This window comes from Manis javanica, chromosome 11, assembly GCF_040802235.1.
Source record: "Manis javanica isolate MJ-LG chromosome 11, MJ_LKY, whole genome shotgun sequence".
In the NCBI taxonomy this organism is placed as follows: Eukaryota; Metazoa; Chordata; class Mammalia; order Pholidota; family Manidae; genus Manis; species Manis javanica.
The window spans coordinates 112,498,537-112,525,860 of record NC_133166.1 but is presented as its reverse complement, the minus strand read 5'-3'; the positions used below and the strand labels follow the sequence as shown (position 1 = coordinate 112,525,860).

General features: G+C 53.3%; 1 protein-coding gene across 2 annotated transcripts in view; it reads right to left on the bottom strand.

Annotated features, from left to right (window-relative positions):
- MOB2 (MOB kinase activator 2) overlaps positions 1-27,324 on the bottom strand; it is a 74,036-nt gene that overhangs the window by 3,066 nt on the left and 43,646 nt on the right. The window contains exons 1-3 of one of the 2 annotated variants that reach the window (XM_037011614.2): positions 10,273-10,400; positions 6,360-6,520; positions 5,488-5,581 (exon numbers count right to left, since the gene is read on the bottom strand). In XM_037011614.2, coding sequence (XP_036867509.1) covers positions 5,488-5,581; positions 6,360-6,520; positions 10,273-10,382 — 365 coding nt within the window. In that variant the 5' untranslated portion in view covers positions 10,383-10,400. Of the gene's footprint in view, positions 1-5,487; positions 5,582-6,359; positions 6,521-10,272; positions 10,401-27,324 lie in introns of those variants that run through there. The other variant, XM_037011615.2, reaches the window with a different exon arrangement.

Sequence of the window (27,324 nt, the reverse complement as noted above, 5' to 3'; positions counted from 1 at the left end):
AGCAGAAATCCAACGAGGCCTCCCTTGGCTGGGGATCCTCGCGTCGTCCTTGCTGATCCGTCTGCCTGAGTCCTTTTCCCCACTTGTAACTGGACTATCTTCCTACTGGTGAGTGGTGAGAGTTCCTGACACACACCGGGTCATATGGGTCGTACATACCCCCTCGTAGATGTGTAATTTGTCTATAATTTGTCTTGTCTTCCTCAGAGCAGAAGTTCTAAATTTTGATGAAATCCAAACTGATTTCTTTCCGTCAACAGAGCATGCCTTCTGTCATGACCAAGAACTCTTTGCCTAATGCTAAGTCAAGAAGATTTCCTCCTGTTTCTTCTAAAAGTTTTGTAGTTTTACATTTACATTTAGAACTCATCTGGAGTTAACTCTGGTGTTAAGGTGTGAGGTTCACACGAAGACTCACTTTTTCTTCTGCAGAGGACTGGTTTGACCACAGCATTAGTTAGGGGCTGTCCTTTCTCCATCAAACTTCTGCATTTTTGTCAAAAACCGAAGCAGTGTTTGTGGGGAGTCTGTCTGTGGACTCAGCTCCTTCACTGACATCATGCTGTCTTGGTGGCTGAGGCCTGACTGGAAGCCTCAGGATTGGGCAGCGGCATCCTTCCAGCTTCAGTTTTTTTCCTCAAAGTGGTCGCAGCTGTCCTGGTGACTCTGCCCTTCCACGTAAACTCTGCTGGCACTCTGGGCAGGGCTGCATTAAATGAATAGGTCAGTTAGGGGGAGAACTTGTATTTTTAGGATGCTGAGTCTTCCAGCCACCAACACAGGATGTCCTCTGCTCCCACTGACGAGCACGCTGTGGCCTGCAGCATGCAGTCTGTGTTCCTGAGTTCACACCTGCGTACACTGTGTATAAATGGTGGTGTTATTATAAATAAGCTATATAAATAGCACCGTTTTACTTATTCTGGGTCCCAACTGTACACCACTAGTATATAGAACTAGGATTTTTTTGTGTTCACCTTGCTAAATTTATTCATTTATTCCTTTTGCTAGAATTCTTGGGGTGTCTACACAGATTATTCATGTTATGTGCAAATAATGGGCGGTTTTGTTTCTTCTTTTCCAATTTAGATTCCTTTTTCCTTTTTCTTGTCTTACTGTATTACCTGGTATTGTGTGCTTTCCATGAAGTTAATTGGTCCATTTAATCTAAACTGTTAAATTCATGTACACAGAGATTTTTGTGACATTCCCTTATTAGCCTCCACCTGCTGGGCTTATAGGAAACCCCCTTCCTTCATCTGTGCCACTGATAATCTGCGCCTTTCTCTTTTTGTCTGTCTTGCCAGAGGCTTATCATCAACTTTATCTTTTTAAGGAATCAACTTCTGGTTTCACTGATTTTCCTTGTTTTCAGAAATCAATTTCAGTGACTTCTACTCTTACTACTTCTGCTCAATTTAGGTTTATTTTGCGTTTTCTAGTTTCTTAACATGGAAGCTTAGATTACTGATGTGTTTCTTCTTCTGAAATAATCATCTAATCCTATTATTTAAAGTGTATTTATTCTAGAATGTTTGGAGAGTTTCCTGTTATCTTTCTGTTACTGATTTCTAATTTAACTTCATGATGATCAGATTACTTATTTTGTATGATCCTGTTTCTTTAAAGTTTGTTTGTTAATGGCTGCCGTATGGGCCAGGATATGCTCCATTTTGGTGCACTTTAGAATGTGTGCTTTGCTGAAGAGGGTGTTCTGTAAACGTCAGTCAGCCGAGCCGCCTGACAATGTCAGTTAGTTGTATGTTCCCGCTGGCCTCCTAACTAGTTCCATTACCAAGAGAGGAGCGCTCAGATCTCCAGCTGCAACGGGACTTTTGTCTATTTCTCCTTTCAGCTCTGCCCATTTGCTCTGTGTACAGGCTGCAGGGTTTGGGGCACACATTCGAGATCAACACTGCTTGAACTGGCGCTTGTGTACAGAAGCAATCTCCTTCTCTATCCCGGTGGTTTTTTGGGGCTGAAGTCTTCTTTGGTACTATTAAGGGCACTCCAGCTCTCTTTCTATTTGTGCTCTTTTGGTTTTTATTTATTATTTTATTTTATTTTATTATTTTTATTTATTCCATTTATTTATTCCATTTATTTATTTATTTTTATTTTTTTTATTTTGATATCATTAATGTACAATTACTTGAACATTATGGTTACTAGACTCCCCCCATCACCAAGTCCCCACCACATACCCCATTACAGTCACTGTCCATCAGCGTAGTAAGATGCTGTAGAATCACTACTTGTCTTCTCTGTATATACTGTCTTTCCCGTGTCCCCTCCCTATATTATGTGTGCTAATCGTAATGCCCCTTTTCCCTCCCTTCCCACCCATCCTCCCCAGCCCCTTTCCCTTTGGTAGCTGTTAGTCCATTCTTGGGTTCTGTGATTCTGCTGCTATTTTGTTCCTTCAGTTTTTGCTTGGTTCTTATGCTCCGCAGATGAGTGAAATCATTTGGTACTTGTCTTTCTCCGCCTGGCTTATTTCACTGAGCATAATACCCTCTAGCTCCATCCATGTTGTTGCAAATGGTAGGATTTGTGTTCTTCTTATGGCTGAATAATATTCCATGGTGTAAATGTACCACATCTTCTTTATCCATTCATCTACTGTGTTGGGGTATCTTTTTGCACCCTTTTACTTTTAACCCATGGCACTGCATTTAAAGTGAGTTTCTGGGGTTGCGGGATGGGTGAAATAGATGAAGAGGGAACAAAATCAGTGAGAACATTTAATATCTGGTTCTGGACAATGGCAATGGCTACATGAGTGTACATACAGGTCAAAAGTTATTGAGCTGTACACTAAGATTTGCACATTTTATGTACCTCAATATAAAAATTATTTAAATTAAAAAGAATATACTGAATTTACTGACCAAAAAAAGTAAGTTTCTTGTAGACTTTGTATAGTTGGCTCATTAATAATCTGTGCTTATAATCTCTGTCTTCTAATTGGTGCATCTGCACCCCTGACATTTACTAGAGGGACTATGTGTTTGCATTTAGGTTTACCATTATTTACTTACTATTTGTTCCCTTTCTCATTCCTCATATCCCCTCTTTCCTGCCTTCTTTTGAGTTTTTTAGTATTTCCTTTTACCTATTATGTTTTTGATGGTATCATTTATACAACTTTTTTAGAGGTTGCTGGAAAGGTTATAAAACAGATACTGAACTTCCCATGCTATATCTGGTACCATGTATGAACACAGGAAGTCTCTCTGCAAGATGACCCTTTGCCCACCCCTGTCTCAGGTACCCATCTACACACACCGCAAGTGCACCCCACAGGGCCCTGGTTTTGACTGCCCAACAAACATGCCTCAGAGAGCTCGGGCGGAGAGGTCCCTTCCTTCCTCGTGCCAGCCCGGGTGTCCTTCAGCCTCACCTCCCTCTGAGACGCCCTGCAGTGGCCTCTCGGAGCGGGTCTGCTGGCTGCGAATGTTCTTGGTCTTCCTGCCTCTGAGACTGTCTCCGTCCCACCTTCTCTCCAGGAGGACACATTGGCTGGAAGGAGAACTCCGTCTGAGGTGACTGGTCTCTGCTTTCAGCACTTCAGAGAGGGTGTGGAGCTTCCTTCTACCCCACTTCTACTGAGAGCCGTGGTCACCCTAGCAGTGTGCTGCGCCCCTGGCTCTGTGAAGAGGACCTTTTCTTTCCAGCAGGCTGATTATGATGTGTCTGTATGTGGGGTCCCTGGGTTTATCCTTTTTGAAGTTCATTTAGCTTCTTGAATCTGTAGGTTTTTGTCTTCGCCAAGCTTGGTAAGTTTTTAGCCATTTTTTCCTCAAATATGTTTTTAGCACAGCCTTTTCCCCTCAACTTTTGGGACTCCAACATCACCCTTGTTTTCTGTCCTACTGGCACCAGCAGGGTGGAGATGGGCCTCAGGCCTGGGCCTTAACCCACTCGAGGTCCCAGACAGACTTGCTAGTCCTGGGATAAGTGGCTCTGTGGACTTCTTCCAATCTTCCCTTTTTCTCTTGAACTAATTTGCATGAGTTTCCATCCCTTAATCTCAAGTGATTCCAAGGAAGGCATTACATGCACATCAATTCCTGTAAATCTAGGACAGCCTATGAAATAGGTTACAGGTGAGGAGAGGAGAGAACAGAGGGTTTCCCCAGATCTCCAAATTTTACACAGCAGAGCCAACATCTAGAAGTACGTCTGGCCCACACCAAACCCTATGCTCTTTCAAGGAACTTCTTTGCAAACACATTGATACTGAAGGGTACTTGGGAGTGGAGATGCTGAGAACCTGGACTTCCTTGCATACCTGCCCTGCAGCCTACCTCTGACACTGCCTGGCTGGGCTCACAGCTGGCACGCGTCCTCTAGAGCATGCTACACACGTGGCTTTAAAGAGCCGTCCCCGCCCACCTCCAGGATCTGTACTGTGTGTGCCCTACAGAGGGCACTTCTGTCCCACGCTGATACCCTCCTGCCCCAAGCTCACTTCAAGCTTCTGTGCAGCCCTGCCCATCCTCCCCTAGGCCATGCCTGGCTGTGGACAGCTGGGCATGTGTGTGTCACCTGAGCATTCCATTTTCCTGGGTGAAGGAGTGGAGAGCCAGCTGTGGTTTGCATTTGCTTTCACAAGGCCCAACCCCCACTGAAAGTGGAGTCCAGCCTGTCTGATTCTGAGCTAGGTCTGTGGGGGAGCCTGGCCAGCAGTGCCTACGGGCTGGTGGAACTCAGGGCAGCAGGCACAAGTGCATATTCACTAGCAGAGGCTAGTGGTTCACACATTTTTGTATCTGTCCCTGATGAGGAAAGGGAGGTGTCAGAAAGGAACTTCTGTGCCTCCTCCTCAGTCTGAGCTCTGGCTGACCCACCTCCTGTCCTCTGCTCCTCAGGGCTGGTACTGAGACTGACATGGCAGCTGTACTACACATACCCAACTCAAGAGCTGACACGAAGCCAGCAGGATGCCCAGGGACACAAGCTACCTGAGGAAGTGAATGTACCTGAGCTTCCTTCTAGAAGAGAGCAACCAGGCACCAGGCTTGTGGGGAAGTCCCTAAGAAGGCGTACCAGCCCCACAAAGCCAGCCAGTGCACCTCCACCTGACCCCTGGCACCCGCCCCCCCCTCGGAGTGAAGCAGGCCTCTGTTACTTGACCGGATCAAACTGACGCAGAGAAGGACGTCCAGCCTCGGGGTGGTTTGTGTGGAAACGCCCCTGCTCCCTCGCTGGTGGCTCTGGGAGCCCTGGGCCCCAGTGGGACTCACACACCAGGTATCCTTCCCTAGTGGCTCTGCTTCCTGTATCCCTGCCAGCCCAGGGCCTGCAGAGACAAGAGGAGCAGTCCTACGAGGACACTGAGGAGGGCCCCAAGTCAACTGGAAGAGTCACGTGGCACACGGTTGAGAGTGGGGTCTGGAAAGAGGGGAGTGCAGCAGTGGGGCCACACCCCCATAGCCCTCCCACGTCTCCCAGGGGCTGGGCTGTAGCCAGGCAGTGACTCACGTGTTACACACAGCCATCGTCTGGCACGCCTCTCCTGTGCAGAATTCTGAGATGGTGCTATACTGAAGGTTGACGTGATGGAAAAATGTGGTGGCTGGAAGTGGAAGAGAAAAGAAGGGTGGGGCATGAACACCAGCACTGCAGAAAGGTTCTGGGACCCCAGTGTCCTGCAGACCTGGGAGGGACAGCACTCCTAGCCGCAGACCCTGGGGCTGGCGTCCTTATCACAGACCAGAGACAAAGGCGAGTGGAGCAGCAGCCTTGTATGCTGGACCCTGGCTGCTGCCATGTGGGCCAAGCAAATGAATGAGCAGAGAGTTGGTGGCAGTCTAGACAGAGACCCCTGCATAAGGGGTAGGGTAGACAAACATCCCATGCCAGCAAGGGGCATGGGCCTCTTGAACTCTGACCCTGCCCTTACAAACACCAGCTGGTCACGGACACCCGCCTCAGCACCAATGAACAGAGGGCAACTCTAGTCCACCACCCACGAGGCCCACTGCACTTCCAAGGAGAGCCAATTCCCTGTGGAATCCTACCACAGGTTCAACAACCCTCCATGTGGCATGCTGGGAGCCCTGAGCCCCAGCCTGCCCTGTGAGTGGGGTAGATCCACCACCCCCTCCTATGCACCACTGCCTTTCTGGGCCCACAGCGCTGCCAGCCCTGTGCGCTCTCTCTCCCTGGCCTGGTGTTCCATCCTCCAGTGAGGCCAGGACCTCTGTGGCATGGGAGCTGAGTACCAGCTCTGGGTGTCCTCAAGGAAACCAGGGTGGACTTGAGGAAACCACTGCTTCTCTGCCAGCTGCAGAGGTCCTGGCACCCCACCCCACCCACCCCGGCCCCGCCACGTCCACTGCACCCCCACGCACTGTTGCTGGCCAGCCACTCATTGAGGTCAATCTCCCGGGGCAGTACTACCAGCTCCTTGAACTCGAAGTCAGTGATTCTGGACTTGGTGTACTCTGGCTCCAGGTACATCTTCTTCTCTTCTGCAGCAGGCTTCTTCCCGTTGGGCTTCGCTTTAGACTTTCTGCAGGAGAGAAAGGAGCACCAGGTTACATACAGCATGGCAAATACTAGAATTGCGGCCACCGGCTAGGCCCCAGGTGACAAGCAGAGCTGTCCCCAATAACTACCAGTGGGACACAAGGGGTCTCCCAGAGAAACAGATGCCAGGCATGGCAAGAGGCTGCCCTGTACTGGTACCCACCCCTGCAATTATCAGGGGCCTGTGGCTAAGTCACCCTGCCAACACCAGGGGAGAATGGAATGCAGAGATGCCAGCTGGAGGCCTGATGTCAAGGCCGCACCTGGAACTGGGGACGCAGGCAGCCCCAGGCCCACTGAAGGTGGGGTGCTGGATGCTAGTTGGCTCACCCCAACGTGTAACACCATGGTCCTGCCATCACCTTGGCCCACACCTCCAGCTCAGGCTCCCTACACACGTCTGCCAGGGCCAGGCAGAAGCCAGGGACTGGCATGTGCCCTTCTGTGCCAATGGCCTATGGGCCACCCTCACTAAGCATGGGCTACATGCTGACGCCCCGAGGCTCACCCCACCCCGGTCTTCCTGCTGTCACCAGGCTGTGGGCTCACCCTGCACACCCTCCCCAGGGCCCGTGTAGGATCCCAGGCAGGGGCCAGGGGCATGGGCCGGGTGGGCATAGGTCAGATGTTACAGAGATTGTGGAAACAGCCACTTCTCACTAAAATCTTTCCTTGTTTAGGAAACCAGTTCTTTCCATTAGAATATGCTGCCACATAATAGAGCAGGCTTGCTGAGGCTGTTTTGACTTGGAAGAGCACCCGTCTTGAAATGTCTGTTTTCATTCAAATACGTCAACACCAGTTGCTAAGCTCAAGAACCAGTGCTCTGCAGAGCTGCAGGGGCCTCATCCCCTCCTCGGCGGGGGCTGTGGCCCCAGAACCAGCCTCCCACCAGCTCCCAAGGCAGGAGCTGGGCCATGCAGCCTAGGCACTCGAATGAGAGGGAACTTCCCTGAGAAGGAAACCTGCCAGCAGAGCAGCCCAGAGCCCAGGCTGGCTGTTGACAGTGAGTGTCACGCCACAGCCTACCCTGGGCAACCTGTGCCTCAGAGCAGAGGGGCCCCATGGAGGCCACGGCCCTGCCCAGTGGCTCCCCAGTGTTGTGTGGGGTGCAGTGGCATTTTAAGGTCCAGAATTAGGTTCTTGGGGAAGAGTCTGAGAAATAAAAGGGAAACTCCTGGGTCTTCTGGTTCTGGTTCTTAAATGATTCCAGGTAGGGGTGTGGGGGTCAAAGGTCTCTGCAGCTCTCTGACCTTGTCCTTTTTTCCTTCTGTTTTGAAAAGCTGCTAGTGGTTTATGTAAGAGAAACAGGAAGGGAAATGCTCCTTGAATGCCAGGGAGATGTTTTCCCTTCAGCTCACAGCAGATTTCGCCTTAAAAGGCAATGTGTCTTAGCCTCTGGGTACAATGCAGGAGTGGCCAGTGCCAGGCAGGCTGTAGTGTCCTGGGAACACTAGTGGGATTCTCGGCCCTGCTTGGTGGGCTGAGGCTGGAGCACAGGCGTGGACACATACACACACGTGTATACATGCTCACAGCAAGTACTTTGGGGTCCCCATGATGGGTGGGGCTATTTGCCGGGGACAAGTGTGGACGCAAGCTTCTCAAGGCCCTATGGCCCCTCAGCTCTGACAGTGAGGCAGGCTCCTAGCCTTCCCCAGAACACACAGAGGGAGGCCAGAGCCCAGGAGGAGGGGTTGGGGAATCCGGGGGCTCGCTCCACTCTCATCCTTGGGCACTCCACTGGGAAATGGGTAGGTAGGCAAGCCGTTTCACTCCCTGCCCCTGGGTCTGTGCTGCTGAGTCAAGTGCCACCCTGTCTAGAATGTCAGGGTGGTCCTGGAAGGCCCCTGAGCAACAGCCCCAGACATGAGAGACCAGCCTGCCGGATGTGCCAGTCTCTGCTCTTGTCACCCCTAAGTGTCCATCTGCAGGCAGATTCTCAACCATGAACACAGGCCTACCTGAGCTCTAGGTACACACCTGCCCATACCTCACCCCAACTCATACCTGGCCATGACCATGCCGAGGCCAGCCACACACACTAAGGCCTGGGCTCCAGGCCTGGAGGGTCCTGTGATACCAGGTGCAGGGGTGGGGTTGGGTAGGGGCCCCAGCTGTGAAGCCGGTCGCCTGACCCACCTCCCTGCTCTGCCATTTAGGAGTCATGTCACCTGGTGACTCACAGAATGCGTGTCCGCATCAACCTGTGGATGGCTGTTGCATGAGTGACCAGGCAGAGCCACTGTCAACCTGCAGGCAGCAGCTACACGAGCAGATCGGGCAGGATGGCCATCTCCGCTGGGTACCACAGGGCCTCTGGGCCCGGCCTGCGCTGGGAAGAGGCTTTATCTTGGTGTGGTGTCCTCATGCTAGGGGAGACCGTTAGCCCCTGCGGGTGCCCTCATCTCCCGGCTCAGAGGGCCAGGCAAGGTGGCCCCAGAAGGCTCTGGGTAGACATGCGGGGCCGTGGGCTGGGGCTGCCACCTTCATACCTCCTACTGTCCGCACCCAACACCTGCAACAACCGGCAGGCACACACAGGCCTCCCGCTCACCCCCCCCCAAGTCTCCCTGTCCCTGTCACCCGGGGCTGGCCCAGGTCCCTGACCCCTACACAGCTTGGGAGGACCTTCTGGCAGGCTGGCCAGCCCAGCTCCCTTGGGCCAGGCCACAGAACCCTCTCTTGCTCAGTCCCACGGTGCAACGGCAGACTTAACAGGTCAGGCCTCTGGTTTCTGCCTGTGATTCCTGGGATGCTCTCCTGGGAGGGCAGGCAGGTGGCCTGCTATGGGGACAAACCCTGTGGAAGGAGGGGTGGAGAGAGAGGTGTCCACAGATGGCTGGAGGCAGACACATAGGTTCTAGAACTCATCGGTCATGCCACGAGGAACACCACCGGTCAGGCTTGGCCCACACCTCAGGTCCAAACCAAGAGGCCTACTTAATTCAAAGACAGAATTAGAAAAGCAAGGGATGTGTACTTCTATTTTAAAAATCGTGACCCGCTGAAATAACAGGGACAAACGAGAGGGAGTCTGATGCAGGGTGACCATGACGCGTTGCTGAGTGATGTGTGGGCAATGCTCCCAAGTCCTGGGAGCACAGGTCAGAGCTGCCCTCTGGGGCCAGGAAGGCCTGCCAAGATGACACGCATGTGCAGCGCATGCTCCTGCTCCTGGACAGGGAGGTGCTGGGGTGGGTGTCTCTAGTCTCTGCTGTGACAGGTCAGAAAAGGCAGGGGCGAGAGGACTGGGGGCCGTCTTCCTGGCAGCGCCCCCATGGCAGACGGCGAGGCACAGGCCAGCTAAGTGAGGGCCCTTGTGGACAAGCTTCCATCACCTCACCTAAGGACAACAGACACCCTGCTGGTGGAGAGGGGTCCGCCAGGAGGGCTCAGGATGGAATGAGGCAAGACAGCGGTGGTCACACAACATGGTCCATCAGAAAGTCAGATGGGCCACTGATGGGCCGCCTACACCCACCCAGACCCTCTGGGGCTGCAGGTCCCTGCAGCGGGCGAGCTCCCTTCTGTGAGCAGCAGCAAGTGCAGGCACTTAGGGGAAACCTGGCTCCAAACCAAATCTGGAGGGGCAGCCTGGGGCCCACAGAAGCTGCACATCATGGAGACCATACATGGGAGGGTGGCAGACACACAGGTAGTTGCAGCTCCCAGACTGACCTTGGGCAGGAACTGGGCCCGCAGACACCCCCACCGATCCCCTGCTGTGTTCACCTGAGTACTCTGCCAACTGCCTGAAGCACCACTTTGCAGCTGAATCCAGTTTTGGGGGGCTGGCTGAGCAGAGCTCCATCTGCAGGGAGACGGCTATGATCTGCAAGCATGATGGGACTGTGCAGAGATGGGAAGTGGGAGTCCCAGGAACGGGACAGTGTGCGCACGCTCCCTCCCTTCCTCCCTCCCCCGCCCTCCCAGGGGAGCCAGCCTCAGAGCCAGCCAGGACAGCCAGCCAATGAGGTGGCTCAGCAGAGAAAGAAGGGTCTGGCCTGGTGGAGACAAACAGCTGCTCCTCTCACAGGCCAAGTCTGGTTAAATGAGGGAGTATCTCCGTCATGCTTCAAAGAGGGGCCGCCCAGGTGCTGTGTGAGGGAGGCTGCTGCCCCCTGGAGCACACAGGCCCGGGAGGGACCCACCTGCGAGGCAGCCATGAGGCTGGGCGCACTCTCGCTGAAAGCACAGGAAAACCCAGCTCACTTAAGAGCAAGTGGGAAAAGCCACACGCTGAGTGCAGTGAAAACAGGAGAGAACAGAGACAGTAACACCCCACTCCAGACGGACACACGCATAAAACAAGTGAAAACTGTAACCCAACAAACTAGAGAACATCAGGGATAAACCATCTATAGAAAGATTTGAAAAGAGAAACAGAAGAACTCAAAGTAAGAAGTGAGAGCCCCTAGACTAGAAGGGGCACAAAGCCGCACTGCAGGACCCTCAAGATGAAAAGGAGGCTTCCACTGGGTGGTGATGGCAGGGTGGCTGCTGCGTCTCACCTCCACCATCAACAGCTACCAGACAACGTGGGCAGCACAGGACGGTGGCCCTGAGGGCAGGGAACACATGGGGGAGCAGCAGCTGCCCACCAGAGGTGGGGTTCAGGGAGGAAGGGCTTGAGCAGGGTGGATACCAGGATCCAAGCTGGGGCTGCCAGGGTGTTGAAATGTGCAGGGCAGGGCACCAGAAGGGGCGGGGCTGTTCAGAGAAGGGACTCTAGAAACAAGAGCAAATAATGAAGAATTACATACAAAGTTAGCTTTGAGAAGTTTAAGAAAATTGATAAATTTCCCAACTGACCAAAAAAGGGGAGAGAATGTGAGAGTTAGAGGGATGCAAATTGCCAATATCAGAAATGAAAGAGACATCACTAAAGATATTACAGACATTAAAAGGATAACGAGACTACAGTGAGCAAGTTTATGCCAACAGAATCATAGATCAAACAGACAAGCTCTTTCACAAACACAAGTTACCAAAACTGACACAAGAAGAAACAGAAAAATGTGAATAATTAAAAACCTTTCTACAAGAAGCCAGGTGGTGCAGGTAGCTTTATGGGTAAATTCCACCAAGTGGATAATGAAGAATAAATGCCATTCTTACATAGACTTTTTCAGAAAGAGAGGAAGAAGAAACACTACCCGACTCGTTCAGCGAGACCAAGCCAGACAAGAACATTTAAGAAAAATTACAGAACGACCCCACATGGACACAGATATGAAAATCCCTAAGAAAATATTGGCAAAATGAATCCAGCAATATACAAAAATAACAGATCGTAACCAAGAGAGACTTATCTCAAGAATCTAAAAGCTTATTTAACATTTGAAAATCAGTCATATACTTCACCACAGTAACAGAACAAAGGAGAAAAAAAATGATCATCTTAAATAGATACAGAGACAGTACTGCAAAAATAGTCATATAAACTCTCAGCAACCAGGAATGGGAGGGGATGTTCCCAGATGATAAAGGGCACCCATTCAAAAATCTAAAGCTAGTATCAAATGCTCAGTTGAAAGACTAAACATCTTTCCCTTAAGATCAAGAGAAAGGCAAGGATGTTCACTCTACACTACTTATGTTCTTGGATAGTCTTAGCTGGTGCAATAGGGCAAACAAAGAAAAGGTTTAAATATTGGAAAGGAAATGGATGTCTTGTTTGGGAAATAACACAGTTGTATATACACAAAATTCTAGGAACCTGCAAAAAAATCTGCTAAAGCTGAAAAGTGAATTTAGCAATATCACAGGGTATAAGGTCAACATACAAAAATTAATTTTATCCCTACATACTAGCAACAAACAAGTGGAAAACACAATTTAAAAAATTTACAATGTAGTTTTCAAATTTTAGGAATAAATTTAAAAGGTACACAACCTCTCACTAGGAAAGTACAAAACATTACTGAGAGAAATTAAAGACATAAACAGATGAAGAAATTTACCATGAAGACTCCATATTGTTAAGATGTCAGTTTTCCCATTTCAACACAGATTTAACATAATCCTATCAAAATCCCAGTAGAATTTTTGTGGAAATTGATAGGATGCTTCTGATATGTATATGGAAATGCAAAAGAACTCAGTATAATTAAATCATTCTTGTAAAAGAACCAAGTTGGAGGATTCACTAATTTCAAGACTTACTTCAAAGATCATAGGATCATAGTGCTCAAGACATTTGTATTGTCACTGATAATATAAACAGATACATAAATAAAATAAAGTTCAAAAGTAGATCCACACTCAATATGGTCAATTAGCCTTCAACAAATGTGTTTAATTGATTATATGGGGAAAGTAAAGTCCTTTCAATAAATGGTACTGGGAAATTGAACAGCCATAAAAAATAACTCAAGACACCCTAAACAAAAGGTAATTCAAGATGGATCTTAGACCTGAACACAAAAGATACAATGCTTGTCAAAGAACACAGGACAATGTCCTTGCCAATCTTGATGGAGGCAAAGGTCTCTCAGGGTGTGTAAAGCACTACCATTTATAAAGGGAAAAGTTGATTCCACTGCATCAGAACTTAAACCCCTACACATGCATGCACTCACACTGTGTACACCTGGTATTCAAAACACTGTGCACAAAAATGAATAAGCAAGCCACAGACTGGGAGAAAACACTATGAACACGTCTGGCAAAAGACCTGTATCCAGCCTACAAACAGCAGTCCTACAAGTCAGTAGAAGCAGACGGCCCCATTTCCAAAGAAGGCTAAAGACCTGGACAGACACTTTACAGAGGGCACTGTTCACGTGGCAGGGGCCCAGGAGGAAGCACGCAGCCCTGCTGGTCGCCAGGGTGATGCACTGAGACCCACAGACACCACTGGGCAGGATAAAGTCAGACAGCCTGAGAATGCCGAGGGCCTGTGAGGAGGCAAAGCAGACACTGCTGGTGAGACTGGGAAACCATACAACCCCTGGGGGCCAGCTGGCAGTGCCATACAGAGTAAGGCACACATCGCCCTATGACCCAGTGAGTCCACACTGAGGGCTAACCCAACAGTAGCTCAGCACATGTCCACACAAGCGTGGCAGGAGGATGTTTACGGTGGCATTACTCACAGCAGCCAGCACCTGGGGATGGCCCAAGTCCACCAGGAGAAGAATCATGGCACACTCACATGCTGGAATCCTGCTCAGCCGTCTGAGGCATACTATCACCGACAGGACGGGCTAAACCTCAGACGTTACGCTGGGGTAAAAATGCCAGAAACAAGAAAGTGTCATTCCATTGTATATGAAGTTCTAGAAAAGGCAGACATATCACAAATCCTTTGGTGAATATAAGTCAGGACAGCAGGGAAGAGGCGGCACGTAAATGGTGAGGAATGGCTGGGGAAGGACATGATGGACATATTCTGGGTCTTAGGGTGTGAACTACAGGGGTATTCACACCCGCCAGGACTCAGTTACCTGTACACTTAAATTATACACCACCTTTTAGCTACTGTGAAGCCACTGTGAACATGGCTGCGCAGGCATCTGTCCATCTGAGACCCTGCCTTCAATTCTTTTGGGGACAAACCCACTAGTGGAGTTTGCTGGGACACACAGTAATTCTATTTGTAACTGTCTGAGGAAGCTCCACACCATCTCCCACGGCAGCTGCCCCATTTTTCGCGTTCTCCAACAGTATATGAGGGTCCCAAGCTCTCCACACCCTCTCCAGGCCTGTTTTCTGTTTTTGATAGTAGCTGTCCTGACAGGCAGAAGTGGCTCATCACTGTGGATGGGGTCCGCATCGCCCCGACGTGAGTGACGCTGAGCATTTCATGTGCTCACTAGTCACCTGCCTGCCTTTGGATAAATGTCTACTCCAGTCCTCTGCCCACTTTTGAATCAGACTGCTTTTGTATTGCTAAGAGTGAGACATCTTTGAATACATCTTGCTTTAAAATGTGACTTTGGAACCATGTGGACACTTGATGTATGCACAAAACAAAATTAAACTTAAAGGCACTTCCTAAACATGCAAAGTACAGGAAACAAATAGGCCTGTGTCCAGCTGCAGAAACTTCCCGGTGGTGCTCACCTGCCATGTGAACAGACACCCTAGCAGGTTACACGTGAAGGTCCCCATGCTACAAGGGCCAGTTCTCTGGCCAGTTTCTGCACCCCTCATGTTGGCCTGTCTGGTATGGGTGCAGGGGCCAGCATGGCTGAGAATGGGCTCTATGGTGGGGAGACACAGATGTGGGTTGGGGAGGTCCTGAGCTTGGGTTTGAAGTACTTGCAAGAACTCAGAGTGCACTCTGTGCTCACAGCTTTTCTGCCTGTCCACTGAAAAAGCTGAAGGAAAACAACTAACAGAGGAGCAGAGAGCACGCCTGACGTCAGACTGTGGCCTCTGCACGCACCTCCCTACAAGGAGCCAGGAGGGCTCCAGAATGCCAATTCCAGATCTGCACACTGACATCACAGTAGAGGACAGTGGTGCTGTCCAAGGCTACTAAGGTCCCTCTCACCCTGACTCAGAACCAACCTGAAGACATATCCTGGCCAAGGACGGGGCAACTGAAGTACAAGTAAGGCCAACAATTGATGGCTTGGAACACAAAGGTGGTTAAACCCATACCTGACTATCGTTTTACAAAAACATCTCGTTACTGACCTTTGGAGGACAGCAAAGAACCAAATCCACACTGTGAAGGCCAGTTAATGGAAGGGAGGAAAGGGAGAATTAAACACTCCTGCTTTTCAAGGCACCCACCTAGTTGAGGGGATGATTTTCTTTGTGGAATTGCTCACCGAACAGTGAGGCGAGGCCACTGGAAGATGGCCTTTGCAATACCTAACGAATGAGTCTTCTAGGCAGGGGTCAGCAGGAGCCGTACAATTCAGGGCGACGGACATCACACACCTCCTGCTGAAAGTACACGGCCACCAACACCCCGGATGAAAAGGAACTGACCAGCCAGTGCTGAGGTACAGCCTGCGACACACAGGACAGAGACACATGCTGAACTGGACCACGAGGACACAGCAGGCAAAATGTGGACATGGGGAAGCAGCACAGGAAAGGCCACCTGGCTTCCTCAACAAACAAGCACAGCAGCAAATACAGGTGTTGGGGGGGCCCACGGCTCAGCAGACTCATCTGATAAAGGCTGCAGCCTCGTCAAGAGCACTGCACCAACATCACCCTCTTGCGGAGTGAGATGCCACCAGTCCAGGGCCAGCTGAAGGGGACACTGGGGTCTCTGTGCTGTTTTTGCAGCTTCTAGTGAGTTTATAACTATTTCAAAATATAAAGTTAAAAATGGGGATTATAAAATCTGTCAACCAATGGTAACGTATGGACTTGACTTTAATCCAGACACTAAAAAGCTAGAGAAATGTGAACACTGGCTGGATATTTGGTGTTAAGAATCTACTGCTCTTGGTGTGATAATAAGATGGCTTACATTAAAGGAAAGGAACCCCTATCCTTCATGTGCACATGGAAGTATTTACAGATGAAGTGATATGATATCCAGAATTTGCTTCAGTTATTTGGGTGATAGGGAGTTAAAGAAAGAAGGCAGGACACTCAGGGTAGTATGGGGTGCCAGCTTTGACACAGAGATTTGAACAAGCTGCCGTCTGGTGTTAGGATTCAAGCTGGCCCCTAACCAGGGACAGGCCTCCCTGTGGGGACCCGCAACCCCTTTGGCCCCAGTGCAATTCAAATGCACACCTGGGGCAGAGCAGCAAGCACTTCCCATCCACCCATGGCCTCTTCTGGGCAGCTGACACAGGTGCAGTGCTCGGATCTGGTGAGTGAGTGTAGAGACTGGCGCTCAGGGCTTGTGCCCACAGGAACCTGCCCAACTGCTCCAGGTGACAGCAAGCTTCCTGCTGGGTGGGCAAGGCTGGAGCATGTGGGGCCAGGGCCCCCACAGGACCCTCCAGGCACACCACACTGCTGTGCAGCAGACACTACTGCTTTTCCGACAGAGCAGGAGATGGGGCCTCCTCAACAAGCATGTCCACGTCTAAACCAAAGTCTAAGTTACAACCACTGATGGCAGTGCACTGGCCTCTTCTAGTCGTCGGGCAGGGAGGATATGCTCTACAGGTGAGGACGCGCCTCTAAGATGCACCTGCACAGTCTCCTCACATAACGGGTCACCCCTGTCTGCCCGGGGGTGGGGGGTGACTGCACCTTCCTCCACAGATTAGACAAAGGGGAAAACACCCCCAAACTGGTCCCCCAACCTGGGCTGTGCCACCAGGAGAACCCTGGAAACCCACCAGTCCCCGTGTGCACAGGACTCAACAGGTGGTCCCTCATGGCTCGGTGTGCTTGGCTGCCCTGCGAGCTCCTGGCTGGCTGTCACTGGATAGCCAGCTGTGCAATAGCCAGATGCTCTAGGGAACCTTGTCCGCCCCCCAGACTCATCGCTTGAGCTTGCTCCCAAAGGAGCAAAGAGAGCTCCCAGTGCTAAGGATGGCCTTTTCCACCACAACAGACCTGCCACAGAAAGAAGACCCTCCTTGCAGCAGCTCAGGCCACGGAGGCAACTGTAAACCCTCATCAAGCACATGCAGGCCTCAAGCTTCACAGTGATGAGGGGGAGTTGAGTGAGTGACAGATTCAGGGGGGCAGCAATGGGGCTACCAGCAGGTGTACCTTTCAAACCAGAGTCCTCCAAACACAGTTCCAGCTGGGGCATACTCCTGGTCAAGACGGAGAACAGGGACTGAGTTTTACCTACTGCTTAAAACAGCAGGATGCTGGCCAAATGGACATCAAGCCGTGAAACACAGATCCCCTTGAGATGGGAGCCACCCGCAAGGTAGCAAGTAATGGCTGCCCCGCCCCCTGCCCTACACAGTAGGGAGGGGACAGGTGGGGTCTCAGTGGAGGTGTCTCAGTGGGGAGGCCAAAGCCGTCAGAAGTGGGCAGGGCACCAGGCACAGGTCAGGGTACATGAGCAGAGGAACTCCTGGGGGAGGCACCTGCGAGGGTCAGAGGACCATCCTGAAGGCCCAGCCCGAGCACAAACCCTCACAAGGCATCAGGTGGAGTGGGGGTGAGGTCCGTACCAGTGGTGGGAAGACCTGGCCCTGCATGGCACCTCCCCCAATCCCGCAAACGGAGCAGAAACAGAAACTGAAGGGAGTCACCCATTTCCCAGCTGAGTGCAAGAAACATGGGTGGAGAATACTTACAAATACCCAGGTCACAATCTCACCGCTAGTCAGAAATGACCAAGCCTTCAAGGAAGGAGGAAAATGCAATTTGTTAACTAGGAGTCGAACTGACTGAAAAAGGCCCCCAAACTGCCAGATGGCAGGACTAGTAGGCAGCAGTGACCATGGCTGTGCCCCACCCGTCCCAGAGCTGCAGGAGGCCCTGAACATGCTGGGTAGGTGGTGGAGACTCAGAAACCAGAATGCCTGAGATGAACAAGGCTGTGGACAGGACACGCAGCACAGTGACTGGGGCAGCAGTGAAGCTTGGCAGGCCTATGAGAGCCCAGAGCCACCCAAAGTGGAGCCAAGGAGCCGAGCCTCAGGCACCGAGTCAGGACCAGCAGGGTGCACGGGAACAGGCCACCAGTGATGGGACATCCTCTCAAAACATGAATCTGAAGAAGGATTTGCATCTGGAAAACTGATGACTTCTTACAGCTCAGAAACTAGACAAAACCCAACGGAAAGCGGGGAAAAGGCCCGAACAGACCTTTGCCAGAGGAGTGAAGGCAGCACCGTGCTGGGTCTTCGGGGGCACAGAGTGAACCCCAGGAGAGATGCCGCATGCCTGGGAGAGCAGCTGGCTGTGCAGGCCGCTCATGCCAAGGCTGACAAGGGCAGACGCTGGCGCTCTCACGTGTGACTACAAAAGGCCACCGTCACTCGAGAAAATGATCTGGCAGTTTCTTAAACGTTAGACATAGTGTCTCGTATGACCCAGGCATCCCACCCTGAGGACAGGAGGAGGCGCGTGCCTGGACAGAGGTCTGCACACAAGTGTTCACCACACCTTCCTCTGGAAGCACCCACGAGGCCTTGGCCTTAAACACAGACTGGCTGAGGCCTGCCTGGGCCTCGAGTCCCAGCTGACAACAAACACCAAAGGTCTCCTGCATGGAGGGAGCATGTGGTCCTGCGGAGTGGAAAATAAGCTCATGCTGTGTGACTTCACTCATGTGACTCCCAGAAAAGGCCACTAAGGCGTAATGACAGAGGCATGCCGGTGGTGGCCTGGGAGGGGTGAGAAGGAAGCGTCACACAAAGGCAGGAAACTTGTGGGGCACATTCCCTGCCTAGATTGTGCCGATGGCTTTGTGGTGCCCTCCTCTCTTCTCCTCTCCCCCTTTAGTTTACCTTGCTCCATCCCTACTGCCTCCACAGTGCTCCGGAGGCCCCGGGGCCTTTGCCCTTGCTGTTTGTTCTGGCTGGAATAGTATTCCTCAGACAGCCACGTGTTCCAGGTCCCTGGATCACACCACGGCTTACCAAAGAGGCACCCTCCCCTTCCCCACAACCATCCTATATTGAGCCCGAGGCTCCCTCCCTCCCGACTCTCCTCACCCTGGCTAACCCCACACCTAGCACTCTCTTACCCAGTGCTCGTCAGCATTCATCAGACACACGTCTGGGAGGCACAGGGACCTTGTTTTGTTCACTGTGTTCCAGCATTCAGAACAGGGTGGCAGGCGGGGCATGGGGGCAGTCAACAATCTGCTGGGTGAATGCATGCACAACTCTACATTAATCAGCACTGGGTCCAGAAAACAGCTCCTAAACATGGAGCAGCTACAAGTGAGTAGTGAGAGACGCTCAACCCCAAACAAACAAAAACGTGTCTTCCCTTTCCAAAGGAAGTTCCTCACGTCCCATGCTCAGCAGTGGGGGCAACATACAGGGCTGGGAATGGGGGGGGCGCAGGGCAGACTCCTCCCCAGCTGTGACCCATCATTCCACAGCAACTTGCCCCAGGACGCTCCCAGGTGCTCAAATCACCTGCATAAAGGGGTGGGTGACCACCTAAATACACAGCTGGCAGGGAGGGGGCACAGCCTAAAAGGGCCAGTGGATGCTGGGGAGCGCTGAGGTGGCAGAGGGGTGCCTGTGCAGGCCCAGGCCGTGCCCCTGCCTCTCTAGCATGCCCCACCGCGCTGCGGCCTGGCCTGAGGCCACAGGTGGGGTCGTGGGGCAAAGGTGCTCTGTGTGCCCAAAGCACAGGCAGACAGGGGAGACACTGGGGCTCCAGCTCCAGACCCCGCCATGAAGCGAGTGAAACAAAGGTCTGGTTCCCTGAGCACAGTGGTCAGGCTTCCACGGACCGCAGCAAAATATCAAATGTTGGTATTCTGATCTCTTCCTATCAATCACAGTTGTTCTTAATGGCATCTGGAATGGTGAATTCTTCCCAGAAGGTTTTCATTTGTCCAAAACCATCAGAGGAACCAGTATGTATGGTAGCCAGATGTATTACTTAAATAGTAAGATTTGAAAGTCAAAATCACACTTCCTGATCCACAGGCTGCAGAATGGGGGTTGTGTTAGGAGGCATGGGGACCACATGAATCTCGTGCACTTCAAGGACACCCTGGCAGTAATATGTGTTGAGAGAGGGGGGCAGAGTGGGCACTTCAGGCAGCCACCTAAGGAAGGAAGGGCTGACACCACAGCCCTGGGGCAGTCCAGGGCTCAGCAGCAGCCCCAAAGGGCTCTGCAGACCCCTCAAGCTGCAGAGTGACTTGTTGGACACCAAAGCTCGTGTGCTGCTTGCTGATAAAGGGGAGACGGCTTCCCTATCCCCCATGACTTTTCCCCTCCCCTGTGTGACCTTTTGGCTCCCAGGGGCCTCCGACTTTGAAAAGCAAACACTGGCAGTTCTCTTCTGCTGCAGATTACTGCATGAGCAACATGGTCCCAGGCAGCTCCCGTGGGCCCATGCTGAGGAGATGGGGCAGAGCTGGGAGCCCTCAGCAGATGACCACGTGGGGGCACCGGGCTTCCTGGGCTCACCCTGGCTCTCCCACCTTGCTGGTGGGTGGGACCTCTTTCGGGAGCCTCCCAGGGCCCCTGCACATACAATGCATGTCGCCCGTGTGTGTGAGGGCCCACGCTTGGGTCTGCTGAGCACACCCTCTGCTTATCCCACCAAGATGCACAGAGCAGGACTCAGGGTGAGTGTGCGCCAAACTTTGGCCAAGTGCTGGCTCTCAGCACACAAGCTTCTGACCTCAACAGGCTGTGGGGAAAGGCCGTGGGTGGGTGAGGCTGGAGGGGTGGGGGTTCTGGTGGGCAAGGAGGGTCTGTGCAGTTGAACAGCCCAGCAGAGCCCTGGAAAGGGGTGAGTGTGAAGAGAACAGGGGTCCTGAGGAGGGCTGAGCTTGGATACATTCCGAGGCTCGCAGAAAGCCCCATAAGGATTTGAATGGGAGAGCCCTCATCAGACGGGCAGTGAGTTGTGTGAAGGTCCTAGAGGGCCAGCAGGCGGGCGAACAGGCAGCTGGGTGATGGGCAGAAAGTGGCAGCAGGCCCTCCCTACCTAGAAAGGCATAGAGCCGGATGTGAGCACAGGGCTCAGCTGATGGGGCTGCAGCCAGGCTGCTGCAGAGCAGCCTGAGATCCCTCCCATGCTCCCACCCAGATGCTCTGGATGACCACCTGGGTGGGCACTGTCACCTTGGGTGACACCTGCTCACCACCTGGTGGAGGGAAGCAGCAAACCATCATCTCAGGCCACCGGCCCTCAGACAGGAGCCCAGGCCACACTGGAGACGGCACTGCACAGCCCCCAGGGCACCCTGGGGCAAGGAGTGTGGTTCCCACAGTGGGCAAGGCCCTCCACAGGTGGCCTGACACCCCAAGGCAGAACCCACCCCCTGGGGCACAGGTGCCCTGTGCATGTCCTCACACTCAGACATCTGCAAACAGCCTGCAGCTGGAGTGACCACACAGCTGGACCATGCTCCAGGCCAGGACACCAGGCAGGGGAGCACAGAGCCACACAAAGCCACCTCCTGGATGCACTGTTGACACCAACGCAGCCACCCTGGGAAGGCCAGCTACTGCCATTTGTTTCCAAGTTAATGCTTCACCTGGAAGACACTGAGGCAGCAGGTGGGACCTGGCCAGGTATACGAGCCAGCCGTTGTGAGCCTCATGCCTGGAGGGAGATTCAGGAAGAAATGGGAAAGAACTGCCGCCTTCTGCTCCATGGGAAGAGGCGCCTGCTTGCTAGGCCTTCTGACAGGCAGCTCCAAACCCCCTTTCTCTTCCTGGTTTTCAGAGCCTTCAGGAAAGGAGGCAGAGAGGAGTCACCCACCCTGAGGTCCCAGCCCTGAGTTGCTGGGCATGTCAGAAAACACACACACTGCCTTGGACCTTGGTTTAAAGGCCTCTGGGAGCCTGCCAATGGCTAGAGGCACAGGCACTGCTGCCCAGAAAGGTGCCCGTAAGCAGGGACCTGGAGGTGCAGGCCCCCCAGTCTCAGGGGCAGACTGACCCAGGCCTGCCTGAGGAGGAAGCAGGGGCATTCCAAGAGCCAGCCCCAACAGCGGCCCCTCAGATGGCTCAGACTGGCTGGGCCTTAGGCCCACCCCATCCTCTCCTGGCACCCCAAGATGTGTTACCCTGCCTGCCTTTCTTGTAAGAAGCAGGTGTGATGCAGTATTCAGTTTAGGGCCCAGCTCCGGTGACTTTCAGAAGAAAAGGGAGAACCTTTGCAACAGTGAGAAGTTAAGTGGGAGAGCTCCAAACCTCTGGGAGGCCTGCAAGGCACAGGGACGGATTTTTTTTTTTTAATCTAAAACAGCTGGCAGAGTGCTGGCACTCAGGAGCCTGTCAGGGAAACAGCCGCTCATTAGACTGCCGCATACAGCGCCCAGTGCTGCGAGATGACCAGAGCAGACACTGTTGTAACCATTTTACAGCTGGGAACACTAAGGATGAAAGAGATTGGCAGGAAGCCCTCATTACACAGGGCAGCTGCCATGCGCATGTGTGAGAAAACAGACGAGCAGATGTCTGACTGAGCAGCCAGGGTCCCAGCAGGTAAGCGCCCTCATTTCTGACTGTTCTCTACCCAGACAAGGTCTGGGCCAGCCTCCATGTGGCCCTTCTGGGGGCTGCACATCGCAAAGCATATGTGCATGTGTGTCTGAGTGGGTAGATGTGTCTGTGTGCACACCATGCCCCTTTCCTAACCCTCCTTCCCTGCCTCCCTGGCCTGTGACCCACAAGTCGCCCCTCCCCGGGGCACCTCCTCACATCCTGGGGCTGTTCACACATCAGCAGCACCTGGTTCATCCTGCTGTCCATGTGCTCCCCTCACGTACCACCTGGCCCCTGCCTCGCTGCCCCCAGCACCACCACCAGGAGAGCGGGGCCAGCTGGCTAACAGCTGCATCCCAGCGCCCAGGACAATCCTGGGAATGTGGTGGCACTTTTCAACTTCTCAAGTGAGCTGGCTTCATGGGCTATGAGTCCACACTGTTATCTTCCCCGGGAACTCCCGGTGGGCTCACAGTGCTGGGGACATGCTTCACTCACACCGTGCTGCCCATGGCCTTCCGGCCAAGTGTAGTGCCACCACCGTTGGCCTCACTACACTTCCCGACACCCTCGGTCTGCTGTCCTTGTGCTTTGTCACACTGGCAACAGAAGCAATGATGTGTCAGAACACTGGGCGAGCACCACTGTCATGGCAGAGATGAAAAACTCCCAACACAGGCTCCCAGCTAGAGGTGGCAGTGCCATCTGACAGCTGATGTAGCCAGGCCCCACAGGGTGCCGGTGGGTGGTGTCAGGGAGCAGATATGGACACGGACAGCAAAGCTCGGCTGGAGAACGGCTGGCTGGCCGCTGCGTCTCAGGCCTCGACAGGGGATGCAACTCATCAGGACCCCCCCCCCACTCCTGCTGCTCCAGGACAGGACACAGAGGCAGACTCAGGCACTCGTGCCCAACCAGGCATCCTGTCTGCAGACCCTGGTCCACCCCCGGGACTAGCCCCAGACACAGAGAAAGGCGCACATGCCAAACAGGAACTCCTGCTGGAACACAGGACCAAAAACTCTCCCCCAGAAGTCAGCCACCAAGAGCAGGTCCACAGGAGAAAAAGTGCAATAAACTGGATGCCCTCAAAAGTAAGAGCATCTGCATCTCGGATGCCAGCGAGGAACCAGCAGGCAGGCCACAGGCAGGGACAGAGCACCTGCAAATCACAGCATGGTATGGGGTGTAAGGCCAAGAGAGCGACACTCAGCACTGGGCACTAAGGGCAACCCCATTAAAGGCTGCACGGAGAGTCCAACAGCCGTCACCCCAAAGGGGATAACGGGATGCTGAGAAGCACGAGAACGGACACTCAACATTGTGGGGAAATGCCCACTCAGCGCACAGACAGCACCGCCAAGAGGTCAGAACCAGGTGGCAGGAGAGAACCAGGGCTGAAGACGGCACAGGGAGGACCTGGCACTTCATGGGAAATGGGCCAATGTCTTCCCAAGGGACACGAGCACTTTCCATGAGGCCCAGTAATTCCACCTGCTTCTTCCAGAGAGACAGCGACGTGGCCGAGACCACGATGGCAGTGACTTGTGACTGTCAAATGCTGCAGGCCACCTAAATGCCCCTAAGCAGGTGGAGCGCTGAGCAAAGCGCGTCTTATCTGTAAGACTATTTCCCGGCCACAAAAGAGAACAGAGTGCAGACACACGACCACCTGGGGAATCTCAAAGCATCAGCCTCAGGGAGAGAGGCGGACCGCAGACACCAGCCCCTGAGGTCCCGTTCACGTGAATTCCAGCAGGAACTGATCATGCCAGAAGGCAGACAGGGGACTGCCCAGGGTTCAGGAGGTGCAGGGCCCACAGATGTTCCGTGTCATCACTGCAAGGTAGTCACCCAGCTGCACACATCGTGGAAACACATTGAAGTGCTCTGGACTCGTGAGCTTCCTCCAGAAGGCTGGTCAGGGCACACCCACCACCCAGCACCAAGGGAGCAGGAGCTGCTGCCCAGCACCCCCGATAGGGGATCTGCACATGCCACAGGGTGAAGCCACACAGCAGGATCACTGCTGCACGTTCCAGCCACATAAAGCCCACAGGCAAACAGCGTGCAGTGCTGGGACCCCCGGAGGACAGGACAAGAACGACCACAAGTGCCATGTGCAGCCACCTTGCTGGTTCTGTGATGAGGTGGTGACACGGGAGTTAATGTGAAACCCACACACAGGTACACTTGGGACTGTGCGTTCTCTCTGTATGTCCTGTTGCAATAAACTCTTTACTTAAAACACACAGAAAAGAAAAAGACACAACCAAAAGATGTTAGCCATGTCTGTCTTCATACAGGATAGGTGGACACAGGGTGTTTTCTGCCATGTCTCATTCCTTTTCGTGGGACTGCGCTACTTCACAATAATGCACAACTTAGCCTGTTTTCAGAGATGAAAGGGAGGAAGGGAAGTTTCTGGGGATGGGCATGGCCACCCAAAAGCTGTCTCCTCACAGCCTCAGGCCTGGAGGCAGCTGTCTGGCCCACTGAGTCCACTCCTCCCTCTTCAGGCCAAACCTCTGGGTGCACCCTGCCCTGCCCCCACCACCCAGGCGCTCACCCCCTCCTTCCCCAGTGAAGCTACCCGCTGGGGGCTGCATGCAGATGCCCAGGAGGTCAGGCAAGGGGAACGTGAAAACAGACCTTGGCTGCAGAAAGGTCACCACTCCCATGGACAGAGATGTCTAGAAGTGGCCAGGAGAATGCCACTTCTTTATTCCTGACAGACAGAAGCAGCAGCCACAGGGCCACCACCCCCTCACTGGTCCCAGGGCTGCCATGCAAACACCACCAGGTTGGGACTAAGGAGAGAGTGCTTAGGGGGTGCCCCCGCTCCCCAACGGGAGATGGCAGAGTCAGCCAGGGGAGGAGGGTCTAGGCAGGTTTTCTGCAGCAAGAGCCTCACGGCTGGTGCTGAACTCCCCACACCACCAGGGGACACAGGAAGGAGCAGTCCTACGGCGGGCCCTGGCTGTTTCCACCACTGCCACCGGCCACAGCCATGTAGGTGGGTGCTTGCGTGTGGCTGAACCTGTGCTGTGGCTAGCCTGCCATGTCCTGAGGTGGGCAGAAAGAGCCAATGCAGGCATCCTTGAGACCTTGCTGGGCCAGGACCCTTACACATGTGAGGGAAAATGACGAAAGGGACTGACTGCCTGGAACCCCAGCTCCTGGGCCTTAGCACCCCCACCCTGTTCCTGTTGTCTCTGCCATGTGAGGTGGTGACAAGCCCAGGGAGTAAAGTCACACACAGGTGATGCCATGCTGGGGGTGATGGCTGTGTGTGAACCTACAGCACCAGCAGCCCTGCCCCAGCAATTTCTTCCCAGGTGCTCCTGTGAACCTCGATGTCCCCATTTCACGGAGGACTGAGGCACACATAGGAAACAGGAAACCCAGAGCCACCAGGCCTCCTGTTCCAGGGCATGGGCTCTTAACATCCCACCCCTCAGGAGACAGGCCATCGGTGGGAAGGAAGCTGTTTCTACACTCCATCAGAGCTCGGCTGTCCCAAGCACAGCAGCGCTCTCTGGCTCAGGAGGTGAGTCAGCTCAAGCACCGACTTGCTTCCCTCCCAGCCCTGGTCAGCAGAGGGGAGAAGGCCCTGGACCCACGACCACCAGTCAGCAGCCAATGCCTCACACCAAAGAGGAGACATGCATGACACTCAACACCTGCTTCCCTTGTATGCTGGTGCTTTGGAAACTGGGAGCCATGGCGGGCACACACCCTTCCCAGGCTTGCCGCGGCACTAGCATCTGAGCGGGGCCAGGTCTGCTGTGGCAAGGCAGAAAACAGACATAGGGCTGGAGGAGAACCAGGGCAGCCTCACCCAGCATTTGTTGCATGCTTGTCTGACACCTGTACAACCAGGTGGAGGAAGTCAGGGAAGACCCTCTGGGTAGCAGGTGAAGAAGCCACGTGGGGGTCAGGCGATGAGTCAGGTGTCTCCTGGAGAGCAGCCACTGGGTGACGCATGAACTTGCCAGGATGTGGGCAACAGGGCTGAGGTCAGGCAGCAAGCCGCCTGCAACAGGAGGAGCAGGCAGGCTGCACCCGTGGCAGGGCTAGAGGCCAGGATTCTAGTACAAATTTAGAAGGCAGAGAAAATGCAGCACCATGCTGCCCAAATTGCTCTGCTCCAAGCTCAAGTCAAGCCAAACTCTCAACAATGAAAGTGGCTGTGGAAGCCTGCCTAGTCATCCCGCCTGGCCCCAGGCCACTACTGCCCACAGAGTACAGGGGCGCCCAGGCCGTGTGGTGGCCACCTCTGGCAAGTCTTCCCTCCTGTCCCCTGTGCCGGCAGCTGCCAAGTCAGGATTCCTCTGGCTTTGGACACAGGCAAGGTGGCCCACTGGTGAAAGGTTGGCTGGGTCCCCCGGACTAAACACCCCTCTGTTTAATGCAGACAAGCCTGTGTGCTGGAAGAATCCCAGGCCTCCCCTGCCCATTGCCAGGCCCAGGTGAGCGACAGGCGTGCAGGTTACAAATAAGGACACTAACTCCCCATAAGGTCACATAGACTCAGTCTGCTCATGGCAGGGGACAGGTGACTCTCTCTTACTCCCTCCACCTTCTCAAGCCAGGCAGGCCTGGAGCCCAGGCTGCCGAAGAAAAGGTTCCATCAAGTCACTGCACCCTTCCCTGGGTCAAAAGCATTAGCTCCAAGATTTAGCTCAGGCTCAGTGTGTAGGACAGAGGCTCCCTCGGAACCTGGTGAGGGACTGCTGTGTCCAAGCTGCTA